The sequence below is a fragment of the Oenanthe melanoleuca genome, chromosome 1A (genome assembly GCF_029582105.1).
Source record: "Oenanthe melanoleuca isolate GR-GAL-2019-014 chromosome 1A, OMel1.0, whole genome shotgun sequence".
NCBI lineage: Eukaryota > Metazoa > Chordata > Aves > Passeriformes > Muscicapidae > Oenanthe > Oenanthe melanoleuca.
Window position 1 is genome coordinate 14,631,229 of NC_079334.1, and position 27,851 is coordinate 14,659,079.

The 27,851-nt window shown below is 37.8% G+C and overlaps 1 protein-coding gene across 1 annotated transcript in view; it reads left to right on the forward strand.

The window, feature by feature from the left end:
• Window positions 1–27,851, forward strand: part of DGKI (diacylglycerol kinase iota) — a 216,248-nt gene that overhangs the window by 96,521 nt on the left and 91,876 nt on the right. Inside the window, exons 3-11 of the mRNA XM_056482414.1 lie at window positions 6,070–6,165; window positions 8,612–8,686; window positions 11,204–11,260; window positions 11,912–11,977; window positions 17,654–17,725; window positions 18,050–18,166; window positions 24,089–24,163; window positions 25,337–25,432; window positions 27,232–27,314. Of these exons, the coding sequence (XP_056338389.1) occupies window positions 6,070–6,165; window positions 8,612–8,686; window positions 11,204–11,260; window positions 11,912–11,977; window positions 17,654–17,725; window positions 18,050–18,166; window positions 24,089–24,163; window positions 25,337–25,432; window positions 27,232–27,314 (737 nt within the window). The remainder of the gene's footprint in view (window positions 1–6,069; window positions 6,166–8,611; window positions 8,687–11,203; window positions 11,261–11,911; window positions 11,978–17,653; window positions 17,726–18,049; window positions 18,167–24,088; window positions 24,164–25,336; window positions 25,433–27,231; window positions 27,315–27,851) is intronic.

The window sequence follows — 27,851 nt, forward strand, 5'->3', positions numbered from 1 at the left end:
GCCGAAGGCAGGAGAGCCAGACCCTCTGCCATCACCTGCCCTGCATCTGCCCTGCTACAGCCTCCAGTCTCTGCGGACACAGCTGACCACCAGAACCCAAACGGTGAGCGAGGAGCTGCCCGCTCCAGCCGCTCCCCCCTGAGACCGGCGCGGCCGCGGTCGCCCCTTCCCACCTCCGCTCCCGCCGAGAGAGAGCGTGCTCACAGCTAAAGAAAGGACTGGAACCAAATAATCTGTTCTGTTTTGTTAGTAATTTTAACAACTGCTGTTGTTTCTGCTGGTACAGTTAGATATATTAGTAAAAGAGCTGTTATTCCTACCCCCTTATCTCTGCCTCAGAGTCCTTGATTCAAATGTTTATAATATTTGGGGGGGAGTGGAATTCGGGTCTCTGTTTCAAAGGAAAATTTCTGCCTTTCTTGGCAGACACCTGTCCTTCAAACCAGGACATCAGGTTAGGGAATACTTAGATTGAACATACAGAAGTCCGTGGGACCTGATGCATTGCACATAAAGGTGCTGAGGGAGCTGTCTGATATCCCTCTCTAGGACAGTCTGTTGTCTTTGAATGGTCATGATAGTCAGAGGGTGCTCCTGAGGGCTACAATAAAACAAATGTCAATCCTGCCTTCAAGAAGGATGAGAAAGATCCAGGGAACTCCAGGCTAATCACTTTTGGGAAGGCTATGGAGCAAATCTTCTGCAGGTAATTTCCAAAAATATTAAGAATAAGAAGTGACTGAGAGTATTCAGCATTGATTTATGAAGGGGTGATCATGCCTGATCAGCCAAACAGATTAAATATCTTGGTAGATGAGGGGAGAGCAATGGCCATTGTGTTGACTTTTTCAAGTCTTTTGACACCATCTTCTATAACATCCTTGTAGATAGACTGATTGGGGTATGGGCAGACAAATAGACATGAAGTGACCTGTACCAGTGAGGTGTTTAAAATTAGTCGATGTGACTTTGAAATAAGTCTGTTGCATTATATTCTGTGCCTTTTTTGGCACTAGTCAGTAGTTCTGTCTGCTTACCTTCATGGACAGTAAGTGTTTGGAAGTGCCTAATGAGCTTGGATAATTAGTACAAATTTTAATACAGTAGCACATATTTTACATATGATGAAACATTTCTGTCATTCGAGATGAATTAATTTCTTTTCCCCATGAATGGTTTGTGTGCTGTATCATAAATTCCTAAAAGCTATACCAACTTTTACACTGAAGGATGGACTTCCCTTCCATTAGAGGGTCTTCATGGCTAAGTTCTGTAATTCAGAATTAAGTATACAGTTGAAAAGAGATGTATGTTTTTATATGCTCTCATGACAAAAGGAGAATCCCAGGGTATTCCATTAGTTACATAAAAACATGAAGACATAATAGGAATTCTAATACAAATTAAGTAGTGATGAGTGCATATTTAAAAACTGCTGAAATTTTGTGTTCAGTTGACACTTGAAATGCTCTCTTCTGGATCAGTAGTTCTACTTTGCTGCTTCTTTTTCATAAAGGTTTGAGATCTGATATTCTTTCCAGAGAGATCTAAGAGAAAAGAAGTCTATCATATTTCAAAATGGTGGCTATATCTTTGTATTTTTCAAAGTGCTGTAGAGGAGGCAGTGATTTTGCAGAAAGTGACCATCCAGAAAACATGTATTTTTTCACATTACTGAAGTGCAACTGTTATCAGGAGTATCTCATATTCTATGAGAGCATAGGGAATCATCATCTCAGATGATAACATCTGAACATTGCTACTCCACGAAGACAAATATTGTTATTCGGCTTCTGTGTAGAGGTGATCTCTCAGCTGAAGATTATGGGGATCTCAAAAGGCAATTGATGCAGAGATGTTGGAAAGCATGGTGGGGGAAAGGAGAAATGTATGCCTATGCTGTTTTATTTTGTTCTATGTCCATGTATTACATTTGCAATAATTAAAGAATACATGACCTCTACATGAAAAATATTCCCAAATTAAAATGTGCTAAGATGGAGTTAAAATTGAGAATATATATCAACATAAAAATATTTGAGGCATTGCTCCTGTTTGCAACATGAGTATTGCGAACTCTGAAATTTCAGAGTTAAAGCTGAAACAATCCAAACGTGACAGAGATATTTGGAAAAGAGACATCCAAACAAATTTGTATCTGCTTAATAGTCATCTCATAAAGAAAAGGGCCAAAAGTAATAATTTTTGCTTACAAATATATTTAATTAAGTTTAGATTGATGACCACTATTTTTACACTAATTATAAGTATCACGTACATGCATATTTGCAAGAAAATTTTCCTCTCTTGCTGGAGGGTTAACAAAGGAAAAATTTTCTTACTGATTTATTTTAGAGGTTTTTCTTAAATAATTTTTTGCGTAATGTCAGTCACAGAGGGAGTAGAGAAGTGTTCCATTCCTTCTGTTACAATTAGAGTTACAGCTCTTTTGAACTAGAAGTTTGGGCTACTGATTTATTTGTCCAAATAAGTACAGCTGCTTGACATGGCAAATTAAAACAGTCAGGTATGTCTTTATTGCTTTTGAAACCATAACTTCAGTCTGAAGAACAGTGAGATATGGACATAATGGTGGGCATTGCTCTGTCATTTTCTGTGCTAGAGCACTCAAAAAAAATCTAAAAAATCTAGCTGAATTAGTGAAATATGCACAGCAACTCATGAACACATGCATGTAATTATACGGTTCCCAAACTCCTGGTCCTTGAATTCTTATTTCTCTTCCACTACAGGGGGGGATTGTGTGTGGTATTTGTTTTGTATGCAAGGAGTGTTTGCTATACTGAAGTTATTTCCTTTGCTATTAAGGTGGTAATGGATCAAGAGCAATCAAAGGGAACATCTCCATCTGGAGGAGCATATTGAGATTGTGTGTGTCCCCTGTGAGCCAGGCTGCCAGGAAGGCCCTGCTGCCTCCGCTTCACTGAGCAGGGGTTCTCTTTCTTCCCAGGACATTGAAATCACACTCTTGTGAACACTGGGAAGCTGGATAGGAGAGAGATTTCACAGTTTTCTTTATTAGGCCATAGTCATTGCTAATTTATCTGCAATGTTGGACAGCATCCCTTTCTTACATAGCAAGTCAGAGCAAAACATGTCAGCCCAAAAGTGTGATTTGATGGGTCAGCTGAGGTGCCCTGATACTGAGCTGGCACCAAAAAGCATCAGTCCCACTGAAGCCATCTTTAACCCACCACTCTTTGTGTCAGATCCAACAGTTATGTGGTCACAGGGTGAGTCATTTTGTCTAGCTGATTTGGTAGATTAATAGCTGAACTGACTTTATGCGTAGCTTTACAGCCACAGATTCAACATGTAGAAAATGGCAAGAGCATGAGACTGGTGTCTATATCTTCAGGGACAGAAAGACAATAGCTACTCTTATTATTCCTTTAGAAGCCGTTAAATCTTAAAGCCAACGTAAATATATCAAGTACAAAATAAACCAAACTGGTAAATTTCTTATGGAAAAAAAAAGATCTGTGTCAAAATATATAAGTGATGACAGAACCTTTATTGAGGTTTAACTTTATGTTTAACAGGATATCCTAAAGGTGATAGGAGCTTATTCCAAGGATCTCTCTCAGCCTCTGTGTTGGGAGGCGATGAGTGCCCTTTTTTACACAGCATGCTGTGTAATATTGCCGGTAAATTTTAGACTAGAAAATACTGTTTTGTTGAAGTAAAAATGCTTCATAGAAATATATTGATTTTTGTCAAAATTTTCTGCCTAAAGTGAATAAAAAATTTGTCTTATGAAAGGTCACAGCACTTCCTTTGACTATATCATCGTGATTTTCATAAGTGGCACAAGAATGTCTCATCATATAAATGACAGAGCTCTGTAAAATTTAAAACAGTGAAGTTCAAATAATTCCCTTTGATCTTATTGGGACAAATTAATTGACAAAGATTTTTGGGGGAGGAAATTTCATCTTGGGCATTCTTAGCTCTTTGCTCTGATTCAAGATGGAAGACTTTTCAAAAGTCAATTTGCTGAAATTCAAATTGGGAGTTTTCACGCACAGTGCTGTGAAATTCTCTGTGGCAGTAGGAGTCTGGAGGAGTGTCACTCATACCGGACCAGGTTATTTACATTTTTGTTACTTACCTATGTTAGAACTCTATAATAACATGAACTATGAAGATCATCCTTGTAGATTGCTAACCAATTTTATTTACACAGTGATGTAAAGCTAGATATGTAAATCTCTGATACACTCTGGAACAATAGAGAACAAACAGTCTAAACTGGGTTAAGGAAATAGGCCACTATATCTTTAGAAATCCTGATGGCAAGTTATGTGGACCTGGTCCAAATGAAGGGGTGGTTAATCTATTTTTTAATCTATTTTTTATTCCTTGTTAAAAATTCTGTCCCAGGAGCTGTGTGCTTTCTTATTTAGTTTTCAGAGTTGATCTTACCAACTTTAAAACCAAATCTTTAATAACCTACAAAATTTACCTCTGGGCTATAATGTTGAGTTTGCACTGTTTTGTCAGCAGAGAAGCTGCTCAGGTCAAGCACTCTTTGTTGAGCTCATATCCTGATGCTGAAGGGAAAATAGCTGCAATATAAAGACACGCACGAGAGACAAAGTTTACAATCTGAATAATGTACCCTCTAAGAAAGGCTTGAATAATTTCTTGAGATAGTGCAAGCTATTAGAAATTATTTGCATTATGAGAGTGTTGAAAATCCTCACCTAAACTATTGTACTCTGGGAATTGGAACATTTCTGATGAAGTTAAATGAATTGACTATCCTTCAAAGAATTCCATATTTAAGACAGGTAGACTTCTCACCAGAAAACAGATAGTGTTGGTCTTATCCTCTTGTTTTACTGGAAGTGAACATCGTGGTTGTGGTAGGCACCATGTGCAGTCTTGCATAGGTTCTGGCTGTTGTGGGTGCATTCCAGAAAGCAAAGGATTTTGCTGCTTCTGCTTTTCTGCTATGCCTAAGAAATCAGCATAGCAAGAAAAGCTATCTCATTTCATCATTTTGAAACTAGAGTGGTATTTTAAATAAATTATTTTATCCAAGATGGCTATGTTGGAGCATCCTGCAGTCGGATACCATCTGTTTGGTGAGTGTCATTATTTGTGACTTCTGCCGTGTGGTAACTGATTGTCAGACTGTCAAAGCGTTTTCTATCATGCTCTAATTCTGGCTGAACAGAACTCCTATTTATTCACTTTGCTCAAGTAGTGTACAGTAGATTTTTAGGCTTTTTAGTCATACCAGAATTACAGACAAGTGAAACCCATAGTCTATCTACAAGTTCCCTAGAACATGAATTTGCATAGGATCAAGGTGCAAATTTGGTGAAAGGGTGCTGCCGAAAGTTAGATGTTAACCTGTTGATCACTCCTAATTGTCAGTGTGCTAGGTAGATTCTTTTTTTGAGAACATTTTCAGATGAATGTGTTGTTCTTTCATGTATAAAGTCTAGTCTCTCCTGACAATGTGATGTTTTGTTGAGGGGCTCACAAATAGAGTGTTGACCCTGTTGTTTCAAAGAAAGCATTTTCCCTTGTCTAGTTTATCCCATCATCCTAAAGCTATAGTCAGCACGTTGTTTTTTACTTCTGTGCCCAGTCCTCACATTTTTGGTTTCTCCCACTGGAAGTTCATTAGTCATGCTTTTGTTTTGTTTCTCTGGATTTTCTTCTTTAAAATTCTGTGTACATCTCATGCTTATGAAATCTGAATTCCCAGTTAAACTACGCAGCATGTGGGAAGAACATAAGCAAAGTTTAACTGAAGTGTGTTCAAAAATATTTTGGTTTCAGTTGGTGACACATCATTGAATTGTCAACATCTTTTAAGCTGGGATGGTCAGCCAGGGTAATGCTGTTATATGCTATGGCTTTATGTTGTAGAAAACCAAAGCAAGGCCTGTGGTGTGGTAGTTGGTGTTTGTTTGGCTTTTTTAAAGTTTATTTTAGTTTTTCAAATTTGTTGAAAATCAGTTTATTTCCCTGTATACTCACATGGCTGAATTTCACAAAACAGATTAACAACAACTTTTTTTTTCTACCCAGGAAAATGCTGTGAATGGAGAGCATCTGTGGCTAGAGACAAATGTTTCTGGGGACCTCTGCTACCTGGGGGAGGAAAGCTGCCAAGTCAAATTCTCAGTGAGTTATTTTCAGTTTTTTTTTCTCTTCCTGAGGTAACAAGCCTGGCTTCAGACTGATGCAGTGCTCAGTCACTTAAGAGCTGGAATTGTTTGCCTGTGTTCCAAAACAAGAGCAAAAAGGGCAAAAGGCTGCTGGTAAAGACTTTATTGCTTCAGGAGAAAAGCCCAAACCAGTTTTGATTGACCCAGATTTTTTACACAGTGAGAATGTATGCAATGAATAGCTTTATTAACAGAGAAGGGGGAAAAGAGTAGAGTACTAAAATGTTTCAGGAATATTAAAAGACACTACTTTATTTTACATGAAAATATATGCAAATATTTATTACTTGTTGCAGCCTCTGAGAGGAAGGTCTGATGAAATTTCTGCAATTTTAATCACTGCACGGGTTTGAACTGAATTTTCCAAACTCTTGAATGCACTCACCAGCAATGAGTGCACTCATATTTGAGTGTTTACCTTTTCCTGTTTGGGAATATTCAAGATTACCTTTCTCCTATTGAGGCTTTTCTGCTGTCTATAGAAATGTTTCACTGGACTGATCTCATATCCATGAATATCTGTTCTTTGAGTGTTACACTTCCAGTCTATTTCAGGAGCTCTTTTTGCCTCATGTTTCAGATACATTGCTTCATCAAAAGAGAAGAAAATGCCCAAGCCCCTCTAACTTTGATATTTAGGAAGCTTGGGAAGAGAGTGGAGATCCTGTGTTCACGTCCTTGATTTAAAACAATGCTCTTAGGGAGTATCCTAGCCCTTGGACTGAGAAGGTTAAAGGGAATTCCTTTTCTCTGGGATGTTTGTGGTTACCATCTGTGACTCTTCCTTATACTGTATTTTTGCTTTTATTAATACCCTCTCCCAATGCTCCCCCCTACCCCGGATTTTATTAAAATCAGAGCATTTTGATTCACCCCCAATTTTCAGTACAATTTGATCCAAAATACTAGTGCTTTCCATATCACATATTTAATATCCATCTCCTAAAACTTCTCAAGCAAATTGGTTAATTACGATATATCACATTAAGGAAGCCCATGCCTCCTTCAGAGTACTGCAAAGTCCCAACAGCTGCTGATTGTGTGGTGATTCTCAAAGGAAGTGTCACATTCACTGTGTTTGCTGTGCACTTGTATTGGTCCTTCAAATCCAACCATCAAACAGGCACTGAGTTTTGGCAAAAGCTGGACACATCTTTGTTTGACTGAGTGGACCTTCGATCTGATGCAGTGTGATGATTCTTGTGCTCTCAGTAGAAATTTGCCTTCCTAAAACTGAGCAAATTCTTTCTTATGATTTAGTGCATTGAAAGCAACAGAGAAATTTAGTAATATGTTCCATATGGTTTTCACAGAGATAAAATACAAATTTGGCTAAACACAGAGATAATAACCATGAACTTACCAAGTGATGAAACGTGAAAGCTTAGTCTGTTACACAATGCCATGATTCTTCAGGTGAAACATTAGAACACCATGTACATGCGAACATGTATAGTTATGATGTATCTAGATAATTACAAGAATTAATAAAATTATTATAATTATTCCATAATGTGATCTGAAGCTGTGTTCCCTGTTTTATATGAGCTTGTTTAAAATATGCTGAAAATTATAAAGAAATAATTTATTAGAGATTTAAATGGACAAGAATAAATTGAGAGCAAAAAATCTGAAGCAAAGAGATTTCTATTTACTGTGTATTTATAGATCTTCTGTCCCTCAAGCACAAGTCTGTAAGTTAAATTTCTATGAAAATTACTTACAGCTGGTTAATTAAATTGAGTTTGTGGAAGTAAAGTAAGTAAACACATTCTCTCTTCTAGATGTATTCTCTTGTCTTTGATATGCCTTAGCCCAGGGGATTCAATGGAAATTATTTCAAAAGCCCTACTGAAATTAATAAAACTAACTGGCATAGTTGAGAATTTTATCCCTGCTGTAACATTTCATAAGCATTTAACAGCATTATCTGAGAATTTTATCATTTTCTGCTGAGATTACCCAAGTACCCAATTTTTTTCTGAAAGGCAGCATTCAGGCCCATCAAATGAAATATTTTATGATAGGCAGGAAATGACTGCTTGCAAACTGATCTGAATTCTCTGGTTTGAATGTGCAATTCTTCTCCTCTTTGCTCATTATCTTCATAGGATGCTCACTTTCAGTGTGATGCTGTGCAGTGTTAACAACCTGATCTGCTACCCAAAGGGAGGCATTCACTCCTAGTTCACAAGCTGGAGTGCTGTGGCTGTTATTTTCACAAAGTTTGAGTTTTAACTGGAAGAGCTTCAGATCTTTTTCATTTATTTATCTATTTTGTACACAACTGAGAGCACCAAAGGAGGAAAAAAAAAAAGTATATTGCATAGGAAGCTGACTTTGTTTTCCTTCTGGGACTAGCTCGCCTCCACACACACACACACATCCCTTTCCTGTTGCAGAAGTCAGCCCTGCGGAGAAAGTGTGCTGCCTGCAAGATCGTGGTCCACAACGCGTGCATGGAGCAGTTAGAGAAGGTGAGACATTGCCATCTTCTGGAGTCTGATGTAGCCAACATGCTTTTAGTTCTTTTAGTGAGGTTTCAGCCTGAACAACACTCTATGCCAAATTAAGTTTTCACAGCTGTTTTAGCAATGTACTTGTGAACAAAACTTGGCTTAAAATTCCACTTTTTTTCTTTTAAGTATATTTCTTCAAACCCTGTGAACTGTAAAAAGACCATAGAGCCAACAAAATCCAAAACCAAAGAACAAAAACTAAAGAATGCTTTCACACTTTCAATGTTTAAAAAATAAATTGCCTCTACTTCTAGATTAAAAATTGAAGCTAGAAAATGGAGAACCCTGTTATATGCAAAATTGGCCTTTTACAATTCCCCAACTAAAGCCAGCATAATTCATTGTATGACAGCTATACTTATTATGAGCAGTGCAATACAAGATGCTAGTGTGAACTTTTCCCCCTATTTATTATTTACTAAGCATTTACTTAAGTAATTACTTAATTACTTAATTACTTAATTAATTGATTAATTAAGTATTTACTAGACTATACTGTTTTCTCTTGAAAACTTCAGAATTCAAGTTTTTGTCTGTAAAATGGAAAACATCAAACCTGTCCTTCATTATTTCTGTGAGCATCTGTCCCGCTTTTCATTTCCTTCAAGGATCCTTGATCAAGCCCACACAGCTAGAGAATATCTATCACTGACTTCAATCTTCCCCTCAGAGATTTGTCTTCATTATGCCTAATTGGAAATGTGCTAGAAAAATCTCCTCCTCACCGTTTTCATTCCTGGTGGGATACATGCAGGGAAATATGTATGGGAATTTCCCCATTGCTTTAATTAGAGCTTCATTTTCACTCCAATATGTTTAGCAGTGTTTTTCTTCATAAAAGAAGCTGATGCATAACAAATTTATAGCAGCAACCCTATAAGGAAAGGGCTTTTTCCTTTCCAAGTATTTGGATTTATGTTGATAAATCCCACAGTGATTGTCATAACACCGAGTTGGAGAGCTACCATTTCCACCCCCAAGGCTTTTATCCACAGTGAAACTCAAATTAGCACATGCTTTCAGCACAAAATGTTACCAGTGAATTTTTCGTGACTTCCTTCATCACCAGCAATGCTGACTTTCCACAGCCCAGTGTGTTGGTGGCATTGTCAGCCAGAGAAAATGAGCAGTTAGATAAAATCCAGCTTCTCTGTTGCTGTTTTGGAGACCATGAAATCCACCTTTTGGTAGAGGGCTGTTATAAAGTCTGTAAGGTTTAAAGTACATAAGTCTTAGTACGTAAGTCTTCTGCTTGGCCCTCTCTGCAAAGGTGTACATTTTAAGCAAAATAAATAGAAGCTGGGTCTTTCCAGCCTGCCATGACTGAGCAATAAAGCAACAAATTGCATTCCAGGTGAAGAGCAATGGAACAAGTTTAATATTACAATGACTTTTATTTCTTTATATGTACTAGGTATTTTGTTTACTTCTTTTTTGTGTGTGCCTTTAATTATTATTTTTATTTTTCTCCCTAGAGCTATTATTTTGAAGGCAAATATTAAATAAGGGAAGAACTTATTTATTTGGGGAGGGTTGTATTTAAATTTGGAGAAACTTGGTCATTCTACCATTGTAACAAAAGCATAGCTGTGCATTATCTTAAAATGTTTAATTGTTTGAAGGACAGTCAACTCAAACTTGAATTTATTTCATTTAGGGCATCCTTACTTGGCATATCCTTTAGATTTTTTGCAGAGTCTTCACACTCTTTTGCAAACCACCACACTCTTCGTCTGTATCTTTTTTAGTGTCCACATCCCTCTATTCTTATTTCTACTCTTTTTCTTTTCTCAAAACTTTTTATTTTTCCTCATAGGACTGCCTACCTTTTTATTAAATACTTTTTTTTCTCTTCACCTCCCTCAAAGTGAGAGCATTTATGAGAGCTCCTTTTCTCCTCTTTGGAGTGGCAACACCACTGCATGAGGCAATACAATGCTCCCCAAATGATTTGTGCTTGGGGAGGTGGATGCAAACATCCTTGTCTAAGGAAGAGGTAGAAATCTGTGAGAATTTGCATGTTTCTTTATGTAAGTGGCAGTTTCTTCACAGATTTTGTTTACTAAGACATAAAGATAGGATGTGCACAAAGGTCTTACAGAGTGAGATTTCCAGCACCTGCTGACTTTTGAGACCTAAGCTGAAGTGTGCACTGGTTTGCAAATGATCTTCAGAAAAACAAAACAGATAAAGTGGTTTCCTTCTAGAAGGAGAAGGCAGTTTAAATATTTGAGCTGAGTAGGCAGCAATAGCTTTAGTGAAGTTGGGGGGTAGAGGTAGAGGTCTAGCAAGGAGAATTTATATGGCATATGAAGAGAGATTTTTCTGACATATAGGTAAGTTATGTTTTTTCACCTAGTGAAGCTAATATTTTAATAGATAATAAATATTTTGGAAGTCAAGCTTAGATTAAAATATTGGAATAAGTTTTCTTTCAGCTCACTTTAAATTCTAACAGTTTTATTTCAATGCCAGATTAATTTTCGCTGCAAACCAACTTTCCGAGAAGGAGGCTCCAGATCTCCAAGAGAAGTAAGTAATGGACAAATGATGATTATTTTGCATTTGACATGTGTGCTGATCCCCATGGTGTGCTGCTGCAGAAGTGCTTTTAGATTGAGAGGAGTCTTAGACAGAGAATTGGTTCCCAGTGGAACATATTCCCCTCTCCAGAATAAATGTAAAATGAATTCTAGCTGAAGCACTCTATTGCTTACACTGACAGAAACCATTTCACCTTTGTGTTGTCTTTTGCCCTTTCATTCAGTTATTCTTTTTCTTTTTTTTTTGTTGCATTTTTTTTCTTCCTGGCCGTTGAGCTAGTACTTTTATTTTTTAAAAAACTCTTTTACTTTCCTTTCACTTGTTCTCTCTTCATTTTTTCCCCCTCTAGAAGTATCTCAAACATAAAATCAAACATCTAAAAACCTGAATACTGAGGAAGTCATTCTGGCCTTATTTCAACGAGGCTAAAGAAAACACCGCCTTGTGCTTATTCCTCCTACAGTTTTGGTGGCTTTTGGGGTTTCCTGCAGTGCCTGCTGCACATTTTGCTCCAGGAATTACTCTTTTGACTGAAGGGACTTTTTATTTGGTGTCTGTTAACAAATTTCACATAGATGGTACTATTGAGTGCAAGGTGCCAGTGCTTCCTGTAACACATCTTTTTGTCCTTGTTTGCAGAACTTTGTGCGGCATCACTGGGTGCACCGGCGGAGGCAGGAGGGCAAATGTAAGCAGTGTGGAAAGGTAAGATTTCCAGCACAGCCCAAGTACGACATAGGCCACTTATGAATTCAGGGCAGCCAGTGGGTCTTCTAGTCACCGAATATTTTTCTGTCACAAACATTTGGCCTCTATTAATAACTAATGACAAGCCTGAGATGTTGAGCATTACAGTCCTGATTCCCATGTGGGAAGAGAAAGACAGCTGTATCTTCAGGAATGAGCTCATCATTTATCCTGGGAGGTTGTGGTGTACTGACTGCTGAAAATGAGGGAGGAGGAAAGCTGTGGCTACTTTTAATTGCTAAGCTAACCCTGTACTAATATTATGTTCTTGCAATACTGTCCTCTGTGCCAAAATTTTGATGGCCTGCATTTTAGGCTCCTAGAAAAAAAGACTTTTGCTTTCTTTCTGCCCCAGCAGCGTCTAAGATTTGTGTGACTGCTTTGTGTTTCCTCTGCTTCATACATTGTAAAAGTTTATTTCTAAAAAGGTGTAAAAAAGGGGAAGAAGTACTTTAGCAACTGAAGGTCTTTCTTCTGTACTGTATGAACCTCTGTACTGTATGAATATGAAATATATTGAGAGATATGTAAAAATGAAATTAACAGGTATTTAATTTCCTTTCTCTAGCACTATATTATATTTGCCTCCCTCTTTACAACTAGTAAGGAAGTCCATGTCTTGTCTCCATGGCACAGCACTTCAGTCAGAGGAAAATGAGATTTGTATCTGGATATTCATGCAGATTGTCAGCTACCAGCTGCAATAGGACATGCAATAAAAATGTGATGCCCTTTTATAGCAAGTACCGTGGGAATGGTGCAGCAAGGCAGTTTGCACACAGCATTCTTAGAGTATGACTTTGCCATCCTTCTCTGCCTTCCTGGCCTGGATCTCCCCTACAGGCATTTGGGTTGGTTTTGCGATGAGAGTACTTACTAGGTATCATATCAAAACCTGTGCTGGGTATGTTCTTCTGGGCAGCCTTCGTTGATAAAGGTCCTCAAATCCAACCATCAAACAGAGAATACAGAGAATAGAGAAGTTCAGAGAAAAATCTCAGTTTCCCCCTTAAATAGGAAATATTCTGTTAAGAACAATATAAGTATGTGGTAGTAGAGTTGTTCTTGGCCAGAAAACAAAGAATTAGAGAAAATTATAACAAAAAAAATCAGTTATATTTATTGGCCAAGCAGTCTCCTATTACAGCAAAATGCATGTGCTCCGCTATAAAAATCTCCAAGTAAATACTGACTTTATTATTCTCTTCTCTTGGAAGAAAAGGGAAATGTCATTGAAACAGAATAGCAGTAAATTCAAAGCAATAAAAAAGTATTATTCATGGAATACTTAAGGATTCTGGTAGATCTCTTTGATGTGTTATAGTCCTATCCCATGCCTGGGATGGCATGGTTAAGTATTTTAATGATTATTAATTACAGCTCAAAAAAAGAAAGTTTTCAGGATCCCATCTCATCCTTCAAATCATAAGCAAGTGGATAGGAAGTAATGCACTCCATATTCTTAGCATGGCCTTGTAGCTCTATGTTCTGTGTGCCATTATGTGCCATGGCTGACACCTCCCGAAAAATTGAGTACACAGGGGTCTGTCTGTCAATGTTCCACCTTAGATCAGAAGTGCAGTTTGAAAGAAATTTTCCTTGTTATAATCACTTACAATGCTTCACATGTGGGATAGTCTTGTAACAAATGGACTGAATTCCTTTTAGATTAAACTTAATTGAAAGTTCACTCTGCAGTTACTGGTGGGAATTCAGTCCACAGCACCAGACTACAGCTAATCCAAAGTAAAATTATCTGAAAATGCTTGTGTGTAATCTCTTGAGTACTAATAGAGCCTATGCTACCCTGTTACACATTACTTGCTAGTGCAAATACAACTTGCATAAGCTCTTTTAGGCTTTAGGTTTTTATTCTTCTTTCTAAGGGTGATTTCACTGATTTATTGCTGAAGTACAATGTAGAGAAATTGGTACCGGGGAAGGGGGCCTGCAATGTGCAGTGTAACCAAGAAAATGGTTTCTGTTTTTGTCTTGCTAATTTCCAGAAATTGTGCTTTTATTGTTGACAGTCTATGATCATCTCTTTACTATGGTCTTGTCTTGTTGAACCTTGAGTTCATATAAAGTTGTAGCATTCACAACAACCTTTAGTAAGTTCCTTTAACTACATACTATGAGGAAAGCTCAATTTGGTTATTTCAAACCTATCACACATTAGTTTTTTTCCTAATGCTTCATAGCTGTTGTGTTTGAAGGGATGCTAATTAAGTGTTCCCAAGCCATGGCTTCCACACCATTCATGATGTGTAAGAATTCCTTTCTTTCTCTTGAGGACATAGAAAAAAAGACAGTTTTGTAGCTGTTAGCTGTTTGTTACCTGGGATCATCAGAGAAATGATAGCAATTTTTTAATCTTTCTCTAATATGACATAAAAGAGCTCAGACCATGTGGCCCAGCATCCATTTCATAACTATGTGCAGCAATAGAAGCTTAAGTATGAATGAAAATAAATCTTTTTCTCATATGCTTCCAATCAGCAGTGGCTGAGGGGTTTTCTGAGACTAAGAAGACATTTTGGATCATAATACTAAACAGACACTATTTATTTAACCTTTTGTGGTGTCCAGAATGGGTGTCTTCCATAAAGATGCAGTTCGTGGCTACAGTGTCTCTGTCACTGGTCCCTTTAAAGTCCTGTGGATTGACGCAGAGCTGCATGTAAAGTTATGACTGAAATTTCTAGTGCTTGAAAGGCCATTCTAGTTCTTTGTTATTTAGCAGAGATCACCATCCAAGTACTTCTGTTGCAGTCTGTGTTTGAGTTGCAATGATACCTGGCTCTCCTACAGTTATGTTTCATTAGGGTATCTCTAAAAGCACTAAGAAGAGAAAATATTTTGTAGGAAAATACTTGCAAAAAATATTTTTAGTAGCCCTAACACTGGTGTGAAAATAATCTTTAATAATAAATACTTCTGAGAATATAAAAATAACATATCAGAACTAGTAATCCCTATGTGCACAAGTGTCTATGTTAATTTGTACTTTAATCCAGACTATTCAGACAGGTTGAACTACCAACAGAAGCTGGTTTTTTGGACATTCAAGTGCTCTCTTCCTACAAGTACATATTTTCTGGTGTGCTCAACTGTTTATTTTTACAGGAACAGCTTACAACATGTGGTTTCAGGTGTTGTGGAGGGATTGGTTGCTGGAGAATCAGTGCTAATCATATACTGTTAGGCTGATGTTCTCAAAAAGGTGAAATTCATTTTCAATCTCAAAATTTCTAATTTGATGCAGAAGACCTCCTTGCATGATTGAAGACATCTGAAATTCAGTGTTCCTTCTCACTCAGAGAAGGCAGAAAATATGATTTCTAGTGAACTATGTAGTTTCTATATTTCAGTCCAATAGACCCTGTCAAATCTCACCGTGACTTACAGTGCATAATTTATTTTATCAATTTTGTAAATTACTTTGTTTGTAAAGCTAGCTTTCAAATAAATACTATTTTACCTGAAACTTGTATCCTTAGGAAGAGTTAACTCACATTTGTACAGCAATTTAAGGAAAGAAAGTGATGGTTTATTGCTATTATCATTAATATGTTTTTATTGCTGTATCATTTTCTCTAATGACTCCCTAAAAGACAAATTACTTACTAAATAAACGAAGAATTATCTGTCCCAAACCAGATAAGATCAGTTCATATGTTTAGAATGTACAGCTGATGGGCTGTTGAATTAATGTACTGAATTTACACTTTTATTATTGGAGATTTTGAGAGAGAAGAGTTTTTTCCCAGGATATTACAAAGCAGAAAAAAACCAAAACACTTCATGCTCATGAAGGACTGAAATAATTATTTTTTATTGTAATACACTTTGGAACAAGGAGGAGTGAGATTTGTGAGAGACATTGTGAAGTACTAGAGTAAGTAAATGAAGAAAGAATGTTTTGTCCAGTGTCAGTCCTCTGTTCCAGCACTTGTATTACAGTTACTGTTCTTACGCCCACACTGAATGGCAGACAAGATGTGCTCAGCCAGAAGTATGTCCAGCTTGTCTTTGTTAAGCCACTTCACTACACTCCATTGCTAAACCTGAGTATGCCAAATCACTATCACCTATGAAGAATATACTCTTTGAATTTCTCTGAATGTAAACCCTGAGGCATTAGGGGAAGGATTGAAGCAAAACCCCAAAAATCTAGCCAGAGATGACACAAACCTTTTCAGGAGTTGGTCCTGGTGATGAGGTCCATGTGGCAAACAGGTTTGAGTATTTGCTGGGGACACCTGTAGATGAAGCTGCAGGATGTACTTGTGCATTCTGGGCAGACAGGTAGAACCTCCTTGCCTTCTGAGTATCAATAGAATTGTCCTCAGCCACCCTGTTTAGACAGATTGTAGCTCAATCTCTCACTTAGGAAGACCAAGGGATCTCTGCATGGTATTTTTTAGTTGTTTAATTCTCCTCCTTGGTGTGCTTGACCTTGTCATTTCACTGAGCACTAATAGGCTCGTTTGTCCTGCAGGGTAAGAAGGATTTCAATAACAGAGCAGTGAGGCAATGAACCTGTTAAATGTTACTAAATCAGTTTATAACTTTTTTTGCATTGAGTCTTGGGCATTGTCCAGCATGTAGAAGATTTATGTATTACTCAGCTTGTTGAAAAGAAAACTGGCTTGCAAATTCATCACTTGGTAGAGAGACTGAATTAGAAAATTCTGGAGAGTGATGGTGTCTACTGACAGATGTAGAGAGGATTGATGGGAGGCTGTGAATAAAGGATCCAATCAACTGCAGATTTGAAATCTAAGTAGTAAAGGCAACTGTGACAAACTGTTCGCTGATATTGTGGACTTTCCATCTCTCCAGCCATCAACCCAAATCAGTTTTTTTCTCTGATTAAAATAAGCTTTAACTCAGCTCAAAATTGCAGACCGTATCTTAGTATTTGTTGCCTGTGATAGATGCAGAAGGATATATATGACTCAATTAGCTTTTCCAGCAAAATCATATTGCATTCTATAGAAAGCAGCACCTGTCTAGGAAAATAAAGCCACATTTTCTGGTTGGGGTGGGCTTTTCTATCTTTAAAAATGTAAAGAAATATTTTACTTTAATTTTGTGATCTGCATCAGGCCGTACTGTTTTTTTTGGAACTTACTGGGAAGATTTTAATCTGAGTTCAATAAATTGATAAACTCTATTACTTCGTTTCCCTGTCAGAACATTCCCAAAGAGACATTGTAGTTAATTTTGTTCTGTCATTAAAAAAAAAAAAAAAAGAAGGAAAATAAAAATTTTTGTTTATATTTAGAACAAACAAGGCTGCAATGACAGAACACTTTGTTCAACAGAAAATCTGAAACTTTCAGGTCTGTAAAAATCCATTAAAAATTAAAATAGACATTTCTTCTCCATTTTTCCATTATTTTTAACTAGAAAAAAAATTTAAGGAACAGTGTAAAATTTTGCAGAAATCCTTTCAAAAGAATTGTATGAATGTACCTCAGTGGAAGAGCCTTCTCTGTTACCTCCTGTAGTTGTTTTATCCCCTAAAAATCTTCTTGCCTAGCACACTCATTTGGTTGGAGTTAGAGGTATATAATTTTTTATAGTCAAGAGAAATTTAATCCTTTTTTTTTCCCCTGGTTATTATAGGGCTTTCAGCAGAAATTCGCCTTCCATAGTAAAGAGATTGTGGCCATCAGTTGTTCCTGGTGCAAGCTGGCGGTAAGTGAAAGTACTTCAGGAGGCTGTGTCTGGGTTTAACTAGGAGTAATTGTGGGGTTTTTTTTTGATTCCTTGATTGGGTTCTTTTGTTTGTCTTGGTTTTGTTTTGTTTTTATTTTTATTTTTATTTTTTTCTAAGAAAACAGGCTTAGGAAGATAATCTTTACTTACATGTCCTAAATCTCCATGCTTTGAAGGACTTGAAGATGGTGGAGTTGGGAATATTGCTCCAGTTTTTGTACCATCACCCTCTTCTATTTCTGCAGGCTTCCTGTTTGTCTTTCTTGTCCTCTTTGTTGACTCTACTCTTTTCCTCTCTTCCAGTTTCATAACAAAGTCACTTGTTTCATGCTGCATCACATTGAGGAGCCGTGTTCCCTGGGGGCTCATGCTGCTGTCATCGTGCCTCCCACCTGGATCATTAAGGTGAAGAAACCTCAGGTAACTGCATGCTGATGTCTGTTTCTGAAGCTGTTTGGCTGTGCAGGGCCAGTCTGGCCATGCAGGACCAGCCTGGCTTCTCTGCTTCTTCTCCTTCACCAAGGCATGCTTGTTCAACCCTGTCTCTATCCCTGAAACCCAGCATACCTCCATGGTTGTTATGAACCTGTACCTTCTTTCCCCTCCATCAAGTCCTTCAGTAAATTCCCCTGTTTGGGATGATTAGCAGCAAACAGCTCAGAGTTGTTCCTGTAACTGAGTTCAGCAAGCATACTGCAAGACAACTCCTGTGTGGTAGACAGTCAAGCATATTTCATTAAATAGAGCTGAGTAAATACAGGGAAGAACTTCACAAACATTGACTTGAAGTGCAGTAAGAACTGGCTGTGTCTGGACTGGCATCGCTCTGAATTTGCCTTTAATGGACATGTAAAGAATCAGGTCTTACGCAGTCAGTGGTAAACCCACATGCTCATTGAATTGCACGTAACAGGCTTGGACGTCAAAGTTTTGTGACGGATGTGGTAGGTCTTGGAGAAGGTAATTCACTGCTGAACACAACAGGGAGAAAAGATATCCGAAAGTGAGCTGGCCAAAAATTAAAAGGGGGTTCATATCATGCAAGAATAACTTCTTCTTTGCAAGTCTGTTTTTACTCCAAGTTGAGCTGAAAGAAACACACAGTGAACATATCATGGAGTCAGAAATGCTGGTTAAACTTTTATTTCAGAATAACATTCTTTATTTCAGTCCATCCTTGGGAAGTAACCTGGTCTTTTTGACTCTGCCTCCTGGCAGAGTTCAAGCTGTAGCCAAGGAACTAAGACAAAAGTAGTTCATGAAACCAGAAAAAGGTCTGAGGCCTAAATTTTGACACTGTCTTTAGTTCCAGTTTAGGGATATGACAGATTTGGGCATGAGTAGGAAGCTGGTAAAGACAAGGGGCAGAGGGAAGGGGAAACACATGGATAGAGTAACCAAAAAGTCAACCGAAGAGACCTCTATTTCTCCTTTAGGTCAAGAGAGAGCAGAGCAAGACAACTAGCTACCTCCATTCTGAGAACAAAAGGCTTTTTGCCATTTGTAGATTTTCCCCATGTTCTTATTTTTATGTTTTAATCAGTCTCCTCCAGAGAAATACTTTTTTCTCTTTCATTGAGGAATGTTTGAGTTCTTGGCAGGGACTTAATATTCTTGGCTAATTTTCAGCAACTGTGCGGTGTTTGACAGATGTATCCATGTTTGACCTCACTAAAAGAAGCTTTTCTTCAACCCTTTTAATTTTTATGTTATTTAATTTTTAGTAAAAGAGAGAAAAAAACCACAAAACCCCCAAACAAGCAAACAAAACCCCAACAAACCCCGATGTGTAATTTTCTTTTGATTTGGCTTTTGCCCAAAGCAGAGTACCTTCCTTATAATATTTGTAGAGAATTTGCTTTCTTATCCATGTTTTTAAACTTCAAATTAAAAATAAATCTAATCCAGGAAATTATAATTTATGGAAAAAATATCTTTTAAATAAAGTCTTGAAATATTGAAGTATATGTTAGCTTTGTGTGCCTGAGTCATAAGTGCAGAGAAGGGACTTCATTATTATCTTGCTATTACATCTCTAGTCCTTGAAATTCATGGCCAATAGCATGCAAAGCCTTATCTTGAGTAGATGAAGCATTAAATAGATCAAAATTGTATTTAATACAGACAATGGGTGCATTTTCATGAAGCTTCCTAATAGCACCCATTGGAGTTATGAGAAATATGTCCTTATTTAGAAAATAGCGATATATCTTTTGGATATGTTTTCAGATTTTTGGCAGAAGCCTTGTTTTCTTATTTATTGTTTTCTTAGGAAATATTTTTCCTCTCCTGCTGTTTCTGGCCAGCTTTGCTTTTATGCATTATGACCCTCTTCACCCTGTAGAAATGTTTGGTAAACACTGTGAAATTTTCACATCACTTGATCCAGAGAGCTCAAACACAATATTTAAAATTTGTTGTAATTTCACATTAAAAAAAATGAATGTGTAACCAGCAATCTGTTTTTCACATATTCCACAGTCAGAACAAATATGGCTAGAAGATTTTGGGTATAGAATATTTCCTCAGCTCTAATTAACTACTTACATTGGTCACAGGCAACTCCTGAACTGAATTCCCTGCTCATATAAAATTGATTTTAGTGGTGCCTGCATCCTGTTTGTTTGTGGTTTCCTTTAAGTAAATAAGATGGCATTTTGTAGCAAAACCTCACACTGTTTTATGATTTCTTATTTTTTGATTGCCACAAAAATGGTTTTCCAAACTTACTTTGTACAACATGGGTCGTCTCCTTTCAAATATTAGGCTTGCACAAAGACTCCACTCTGTGTCTTGTTACCAACAGTGTTGTGCTAGTGAAGTGTCATGGTGTAATTGGTTAAGAACAAATTTATGCTGACAACCTATAGTCTAAATGGGGAGCTTTTGCTTATTGTAAGCAACTGATTGCAAGATGAAGAATATTCAGAATGGTTCAAAGAGTTTGGAATTGGTAGTAGCCCTGTGTGTATGAATGGAATGAATGGAAAACTCAGCCCTGTGTGTATGAATGGAATGAATGGAAAACTCCCAATACCTCTTCCATGTTATCTGTAACGTGAACCACTTCTGTAACTTTTTTACTGATTTCCAGTATTTTTGTATTGTTAGCTGTGCTTTGATTTCAGCTCTGTTTCCCTGGGCTTCAAAATAATTCCATTTCCTAGTTTGTGAAGAGGGTCATCCTTGCTGACTGATGGTATTTTATTATAGGTGAGGTTTGGCAGCCAAAGTGGTGTTAGCTCTGGTGATGTGTTGTGGGAGAAAAGTAGATGATAGGGAGGATCCAACTTATGGATTTACTGTTTTAGTCTGTCTTCTGTTTGGGAAGACAAAGGCAGAAAATCGTAAAATTCCAAGGTTTTTCTGTTCAAGGTGAGTAAACTTGTTTTCTTCTCCTCCTTTGAAAACTGTGAGCTAGTTCAAGTTCTGTTTCTGGCTTATTTCTTTATTTCCTCAATTGCTGAGAGCAGCTGACTTGTCTGATAGTGGTTTGTGAACAACCAGAAAATGGTCAAAATTGACCTTCTATTGAGATGCTGTTCATTGTTTAAGTAATTTTAAAATCAGTGTGCTAAAAGCCTTTGAAAACGGGGAATGACATGTTGTAAAGGGAAAGGTTGAAATGTTGAAAGGTTGAAAGGATTTGCCTGAGGTAGTCCATGGCCTTCACACCATCCAACAGTATCCAATGACTCCAAGTCTTCTGTTCATCTGCCTAAGCTTTCTGAGAGCTATACTGACCATACAATAATGTGAAAAATCTCTTTTTGAAGATGGACAAACTGACATCCACAAAGGAGAGGTTTCCTCTCTAGAGGCAAGTTAGGATTTACCTATGGTGCCCATTTAAAATTATGCTTTGCTATGAGGTTCCTTGATGAATAACATTATGTGTTTACAAAATACTCATTATCTTGTCCTGTGAACAAGGTATTATGTATCCATTTATTCACTTCAGTGTGCAAAGACTGCTGATACTCTTTGGCCGTTACTTTTCTGCATGTTTGCAAAAACTCCTGGGTGTGTTTTAGCAGCCTTTTGCAATTCATCTGCTACAGACAGGTGGTTGCAATTACTGTAGCAAAGTTTTACATTCTGTTAAACATGCCTACTATAGGTGTAGGCATGTTTAAAAAGATATAAAATGAAGAGGTGAAATAACATTGTTGAGATGCAGCATTTAGTGCCTTTTTGAGTATGGGAATGAAAATGGTTATAATCATGAATGGAGGCTTAGCCTTAAACTTTTCCTTTAATATAACTCTATGCATTTTCCCACCCCACTGTTAGGTACATTATTTAAATGATTTAAATGACAACTACATTTAAGCATTCTTTAAATTATTCTTTTATAATTAGTCGGGGTTTTACTGAACTGTCTTTACCCTTGGCAGGCATATGAGCTTTCAGCACACTGCTAACGAGAGTGTGGATAGACTAGATCTTCTCTCTCTGCCCAGTGTTTTGCCCCAATCCAGGGAGAATCCTTCAGAGAATGCCTGAGGAATCAGGCCCCCATGGGAGGCAGCTTTGAATGTAATGTACTCATAGCTTTCCATTGGCATCAATGGAAATTGCCTGCAGTCAATGTGACTACTGAAGTAGGACAACACAAGACGATGCAGATGGGATTGCTGATGCACTTGGTATCCAAGTGCAGTCTTTACGGTTTATCATGCTTTCAGGATCCCTTTGTACCAGAGTAGGTTAGAGTACAAACACTTCTTTAGGTGTTTTCTCAAAATATGGTCTAAAAGGCTAAATTTGTGAAACTGTTCTACAGAGCTGTCTTGTCTTCTGTATTTTCAGTAAAAAATAAGGCATGATTATTTCCTTCTCCAGGAATGCTGAGAGCTTGGGATTTTGTGCTCTGTGGCAGGCTTCTCTTGGTCTACTGTGATAGAGAACAATGCCTTTAGGTATTTCATTTAGATAACTGTTAGTTTTTCTTCTCAGGGATGTGGAAGCATTAACTTGTGTATCTGATGTGTCATACTTAAGTCCTGAAGCTCTGATAATGGTTGATGTGTATTAAACAAAACAGTAGCTATTCCTGTTGATGTGGGTTAGTGTACAGGATTAAGAACAAATGTAACTTTTTACAAATTTGATGATATCTGTTTGTTGACTTTCATTAGTCGTACACTTCTTATGTACCACTAAGTCAGGACAGAAAGTAACTTTCAGATGAGCTGAGTGAATCCCGCTTTCTTATGTCCAGGAAAAAAAAAGAAATGAACTTTCTTCTAATTCTTCATGCTACTTTATTTCCTGGTGATGGTTGAACTAGAAGTTGAAATACTGCAAAAATATTTGGAATAGTTCCAAAAAGACAAAATTTCTATTATGGAAAGGTTTATTAGGGTTTCCTGCAGGTGCAATTTCAATCAATGATTTTAAATACATAAAAAATATAAAAAATATAATAAAATTCTCCTTTTTAGGACTGTTCTTATCACACCAGAACACCTTTTTGCTCAGTAACATGGAGCAGACTGTCACCTGCCTGGAGAATAACCTTGACATAAGTTCTATTTTAATAGGTTCTGCAAAAATACGAGCACTTGTACATTTTTTTTCCTATGTAGTTAAGTGATATTGTTATTTAAAAACACAAAAAATCACCCCATGAATACATTCTGTACTTAAATCCTTAAAAATTAATAATTCAGTTTTTTCTTTAGCAGATGATTACACAAGGTTCTTGGTAGGGAACTGACTCTACAGTGCCAGCATCATATGCCATGGTGGCCTACATTATGTTGAGTCATAATGGTTGCCAGAGCTAAAACTTGTTGCTTTCTTTCCTTTAAAAGAAAAAAAAAAACAAACAAACAAGCAAACAAGCAAACAAACAAACAAACATACAAACAAAAAAAAAAAAAAAAAAAAACATGAAAAATATCTTATTTATCATGTTTTTTTATTACATCTTTATGCAGGTGGTCTCCATACCAGGAGACGAGCCTGATTGGGCAGGAGACTGGAGCCCCGAAGGGGAAATGGGCGTCTCCTACCCCTATTGGGAGGGTTGGCAGGTACAACTTGTGGTGTTATGTGAGTCTATGGGAGCATCTGATCTTTCTTCCCCCCTCACAGCGTGGGAAAATTTCCAGTTCCAAAGCACCAGTCTGGTCTCCGTGTGTGGCTTTCTCCATAAACGGTGGTGTGGAAGTGTAAAGCATGCAGCGCATGTAATTTAAATCTTGAGCATGTGCCAGATACTCTTATCATTCTCCAAGTGGACATGCATGGAAGAGCTTCGTAAAGGGACTCTGTCTGGGCCTGTCTTCTAAATTTTGTTTTGCTTTTCATGTATTCTTTTTTCTTTTGATGCAGACCTCCTTAAAGACTTCCACAAGGCGAAAGAAGAGAACATCTTTTAAAAGAAAAGCCAGCAAAAGAGGAAATGAAGTAGGTAGTTGAGTGCTTTGAAAATCACACTCCTTTTGTTTAAATGTCTAAACACAGATTTAAAATTTTTTAGGCTTTTTTAAACTATTTTTTTACGGAAGTGTTTAATATATTTTTCCCCTGTGAGGTTACATGATATGGAATTTGTTGTTAGAAGATATAAAACTTGTATGAAAAGTTTATTTACTGAGTTGATTATTTTCAAGAAACCATGTACCAGGCTCTTGGAGGAACAGCACCCTAATGAAAGAGTGTTCCCTTGGGATGTAAGAGATTTAGCTCACACCCTTTTTTTCCACTAAGCAAAACAGGGGTATGAAACTGGGGTTATGAGACCCATGGTGAGTGCACTGATGCAAGGCTGAGGTCCAGATGTAATCCATTTTAGTATGTCTTCTTCAGGGGATCTAATATTAAAATTGGATCATAGAAAAAGAATGCGGATTATTGATCTATTGGATTAATTTAACATGTGTCTTATAGAAGACCTTGCTTCCAGATCCTTCCTGGTGGGTTAATTATATAGACAAACAGCCTCATGGGAGAGGTAGAGCCTGCATATTCCGGGCTCTCTGGTTCAAGTCCTTTCCTGCGTGGTGGGAGAGCTGCAGACCCAGAAAGTGGAATCTGTGTCTGTTAGAGCCCAGGACAGTGCTCTCATTGCTGGGCTCGTGGGTGTCCTGCAGGGGCTAGGGAGTAGGGAGGCAAACAGTTTCCTCAGTGATGTGTCATGTTGAATCTGTGGCATTTGTTCAAATGTGGGAAGGCTGCAAGGCCAAGAATTTGAGAGCAGATTATCTGCAAATTAGTGCTTATGCAGCTTGTCTGTTAGATTGAATTAATGGAATAAATCTCTTATTTCATAATATTTTTCTTTGGAAAAACTCTTTGTATTAGCAATAACACTGTATCTGGTACATTATTGGTGTTGTGTGAATAATTGCAGGGAATAGGGTCAAAAATAATTTCGAAAGAATTTTGAGATAGTTGTGTGCTACCCTGGAATGATATTTTCCCCCTCTTATTTTATTTTGTTGGATAAATTACTTTCAGCTGTCTGCACATTGACATGGCTGTACTATTTCCAGTATATGAGGTACTTTTGTCAGAACCAGGTTGGGTCTTCTGTGTGTGCTAACTTGTACTAAAGCTGTTTCTTGCTCTGTTTCTCAGGATAACAAGGGCCGGCCTTTTGTGATAAAGCCTATCTCCTCTCCACTCATGAAGCCACTGCTGGTTTTTGTCAATCCAAAAAGTGGAGGGAATCAGGTAAGAGTGTCAGCTGGGTCTGGATTACAAATTTTAAGTATAACTGCAAGGTTTGTGCAGATGATACTATTTCTTGGCCAGTCAGATAGAAAGGACTATGCCTGAAGAAACCTGAAGACCTTCCTCTGAAGAGGTCCTTTCTGTGGAGTGGCCTTTCTACTTCAGTAGAGTTGGATGACTGAAGTGGATATTTGAGTATTTGAGTATTTGAGTGGTTGTATTCCTGTCTTCAGATTCTTGAAAGGAGTTGAAAAGTTTGGAGGTTTTCAGATTTCATCTTTCCACAGAAAATTTAGGTTTCTACTGAAGTTTTATTTACCTTTTATCCAAAAAGTGGTTTAACTTTAATAGGAAAGGCTATTGAAATTACTGAATGTGAAATGACATATTCCTATGGCATCTAAAAGAAATCAATAATGGTCTTGTACTGTACCACAGAGGCCAAGTTTCAGTGACAAAAGTGCAGCAGACTTCTTCCTTAGGATTCTTGGAATAAATACTTACCCAAGTGAATATTTTCCTGGTTCTGCAACTTTTTGAATATCAAAGAATCTGAGTGCCTTTTGATAAACAGGGCTTTGTAATAGAAAAGACTGGTGTAAGATACAACAGAGGCCTACAGAGCATAGAGAGTAGCATAGTTCTGCTCATTTTCTCCTCTGTTAAAATTAGTGAGGATATAAAATGAAACTGTTTAGACTGATTCAAAACAAAAGAAAAAAGCTGGTTCTTCTCACAGTCTGTAGTTCAGTGAAAAACTTCTCGCAATAGGATGTTGTGGATGCCAAACATTTATACAAGCTGGAGGACATATTTGGAAATGAGAACCATGAATACCTGTACCACCCTCTGGTTCAAGTGTTATATGAACTGCACACAGCTGAGACTGGAAGAATACTTATGGCAAACATCACAATTATTTTCTCTCTTATACCTTTTCCCAGGTACTATGACTGCTATTCTTGGTTCTTCACTTCAGGGAAGGTGTCAGGCAGAAGAGCCATCCCTAGGAAGGGAGAGCTATGGAAAATTCCTGATGTGTACCCTCAGGCCATATCTGAAAGGCATTCTTGAATTAGAGTACAAGCGCAGCCCATAGAGTTCTTTGTTCTCTGCTGCTAGTAATAGTTCCTGTCACTTTGTGTCTGGGCAGAACATGAAGGAAGGAATTTGCATGGGAACATGAACCCCAGAGTTTGAGAAAACAGAAATTATACCTTTAGGTGATGGGCTGGCCACACTGCACCATTGGGATAGTTGTACCCCACAAAGTCCTTGACTCCTCCTTCATTAGATGATAGAGGTTACAATTATGAATTATCATGATGGTGATGGTGGAGGCCACAGCACTACCACTGCTTGCTGTCACATTGGGCAGCACGCTCTCCAGTGTGATGGAGACTTTGGCTACAATCTCATTCAACTTCTTGCTGTCATGGTTAGCTGAGGGTGAGGTGGGATAACAGAGGTTTCTTCTTGATGCAGGTGGTGAGAAGCAGGAGAACAGGTTGTTGTGGGAGACCAACCTTTGGTCTGACCCCAAATGCCTGTTCTTATGGACCATCTGTGCTGTTGAAACTGGTCTATATGCCTGCATGTGCACCTTGTCCTGATTGCTATTCTACAAAGCAGTCATTTGCTATGCCACTTTCTAGTTTGTCTTCTTGTTTTATGTTTGCTTTATAAAGTACAGAAAAAAAGAAAAGTAGTTCAAATGTAGGGACAAACGCACACTATTATTTCCAATAATCATTTAACTGCTCATAACTTCCCTTCCTTGGATTTCTCTCTCTTGCCAGGGCACCAAGGTTCTCCAAATGTTTATGTGGTATTTGAATCCACGCCAGGTCTTTGATCTCTCTCAGGAAGGGCCAAGAGATGCGTAAGTACTGGAGCCTTCATTTCTGTGCCCCCTGTTTCTGGTCTGGTCAGGAAAACAGGAAAAGATCTAGCTTGGCTGGATTAGTGACTGTGTGAGATTTACATAGCCAGGTTTTGGTAGCAAGGGGAAGGGCTGCAGTGGGGAAGAGGTCAGGAGGTTCCCCCATGAACAGACAGAGCCAAGTCCAGGTGGCTCCAAGGCTCACTGAGGATCCCAGTGCCTGACCATTCCCTAATGAAAGAGCATTCCAGTGGCGAGAGGTGCCTCCAGGCTGCCACATGGCAGCAATGTGCAACAGTCCCTGCACATTTAGTAACTAATTCAGCTTAGCCAGACAATAACTGAAGTGCAAGCCTCATCCAAGGGAGAGAGTACCTCTCTTTAAAGGGCTGATTCTTGCTGCCAAGGTCTAAGAAACCATTATTTTGTGGTATTGGACATGAGGATACTGGCTTTACCTAACCCTCTGTTCAGAACTACTTTCACATTTTATAAATTTGTTTCATATGTTTTGTAAATATTATTACTGTAAATATT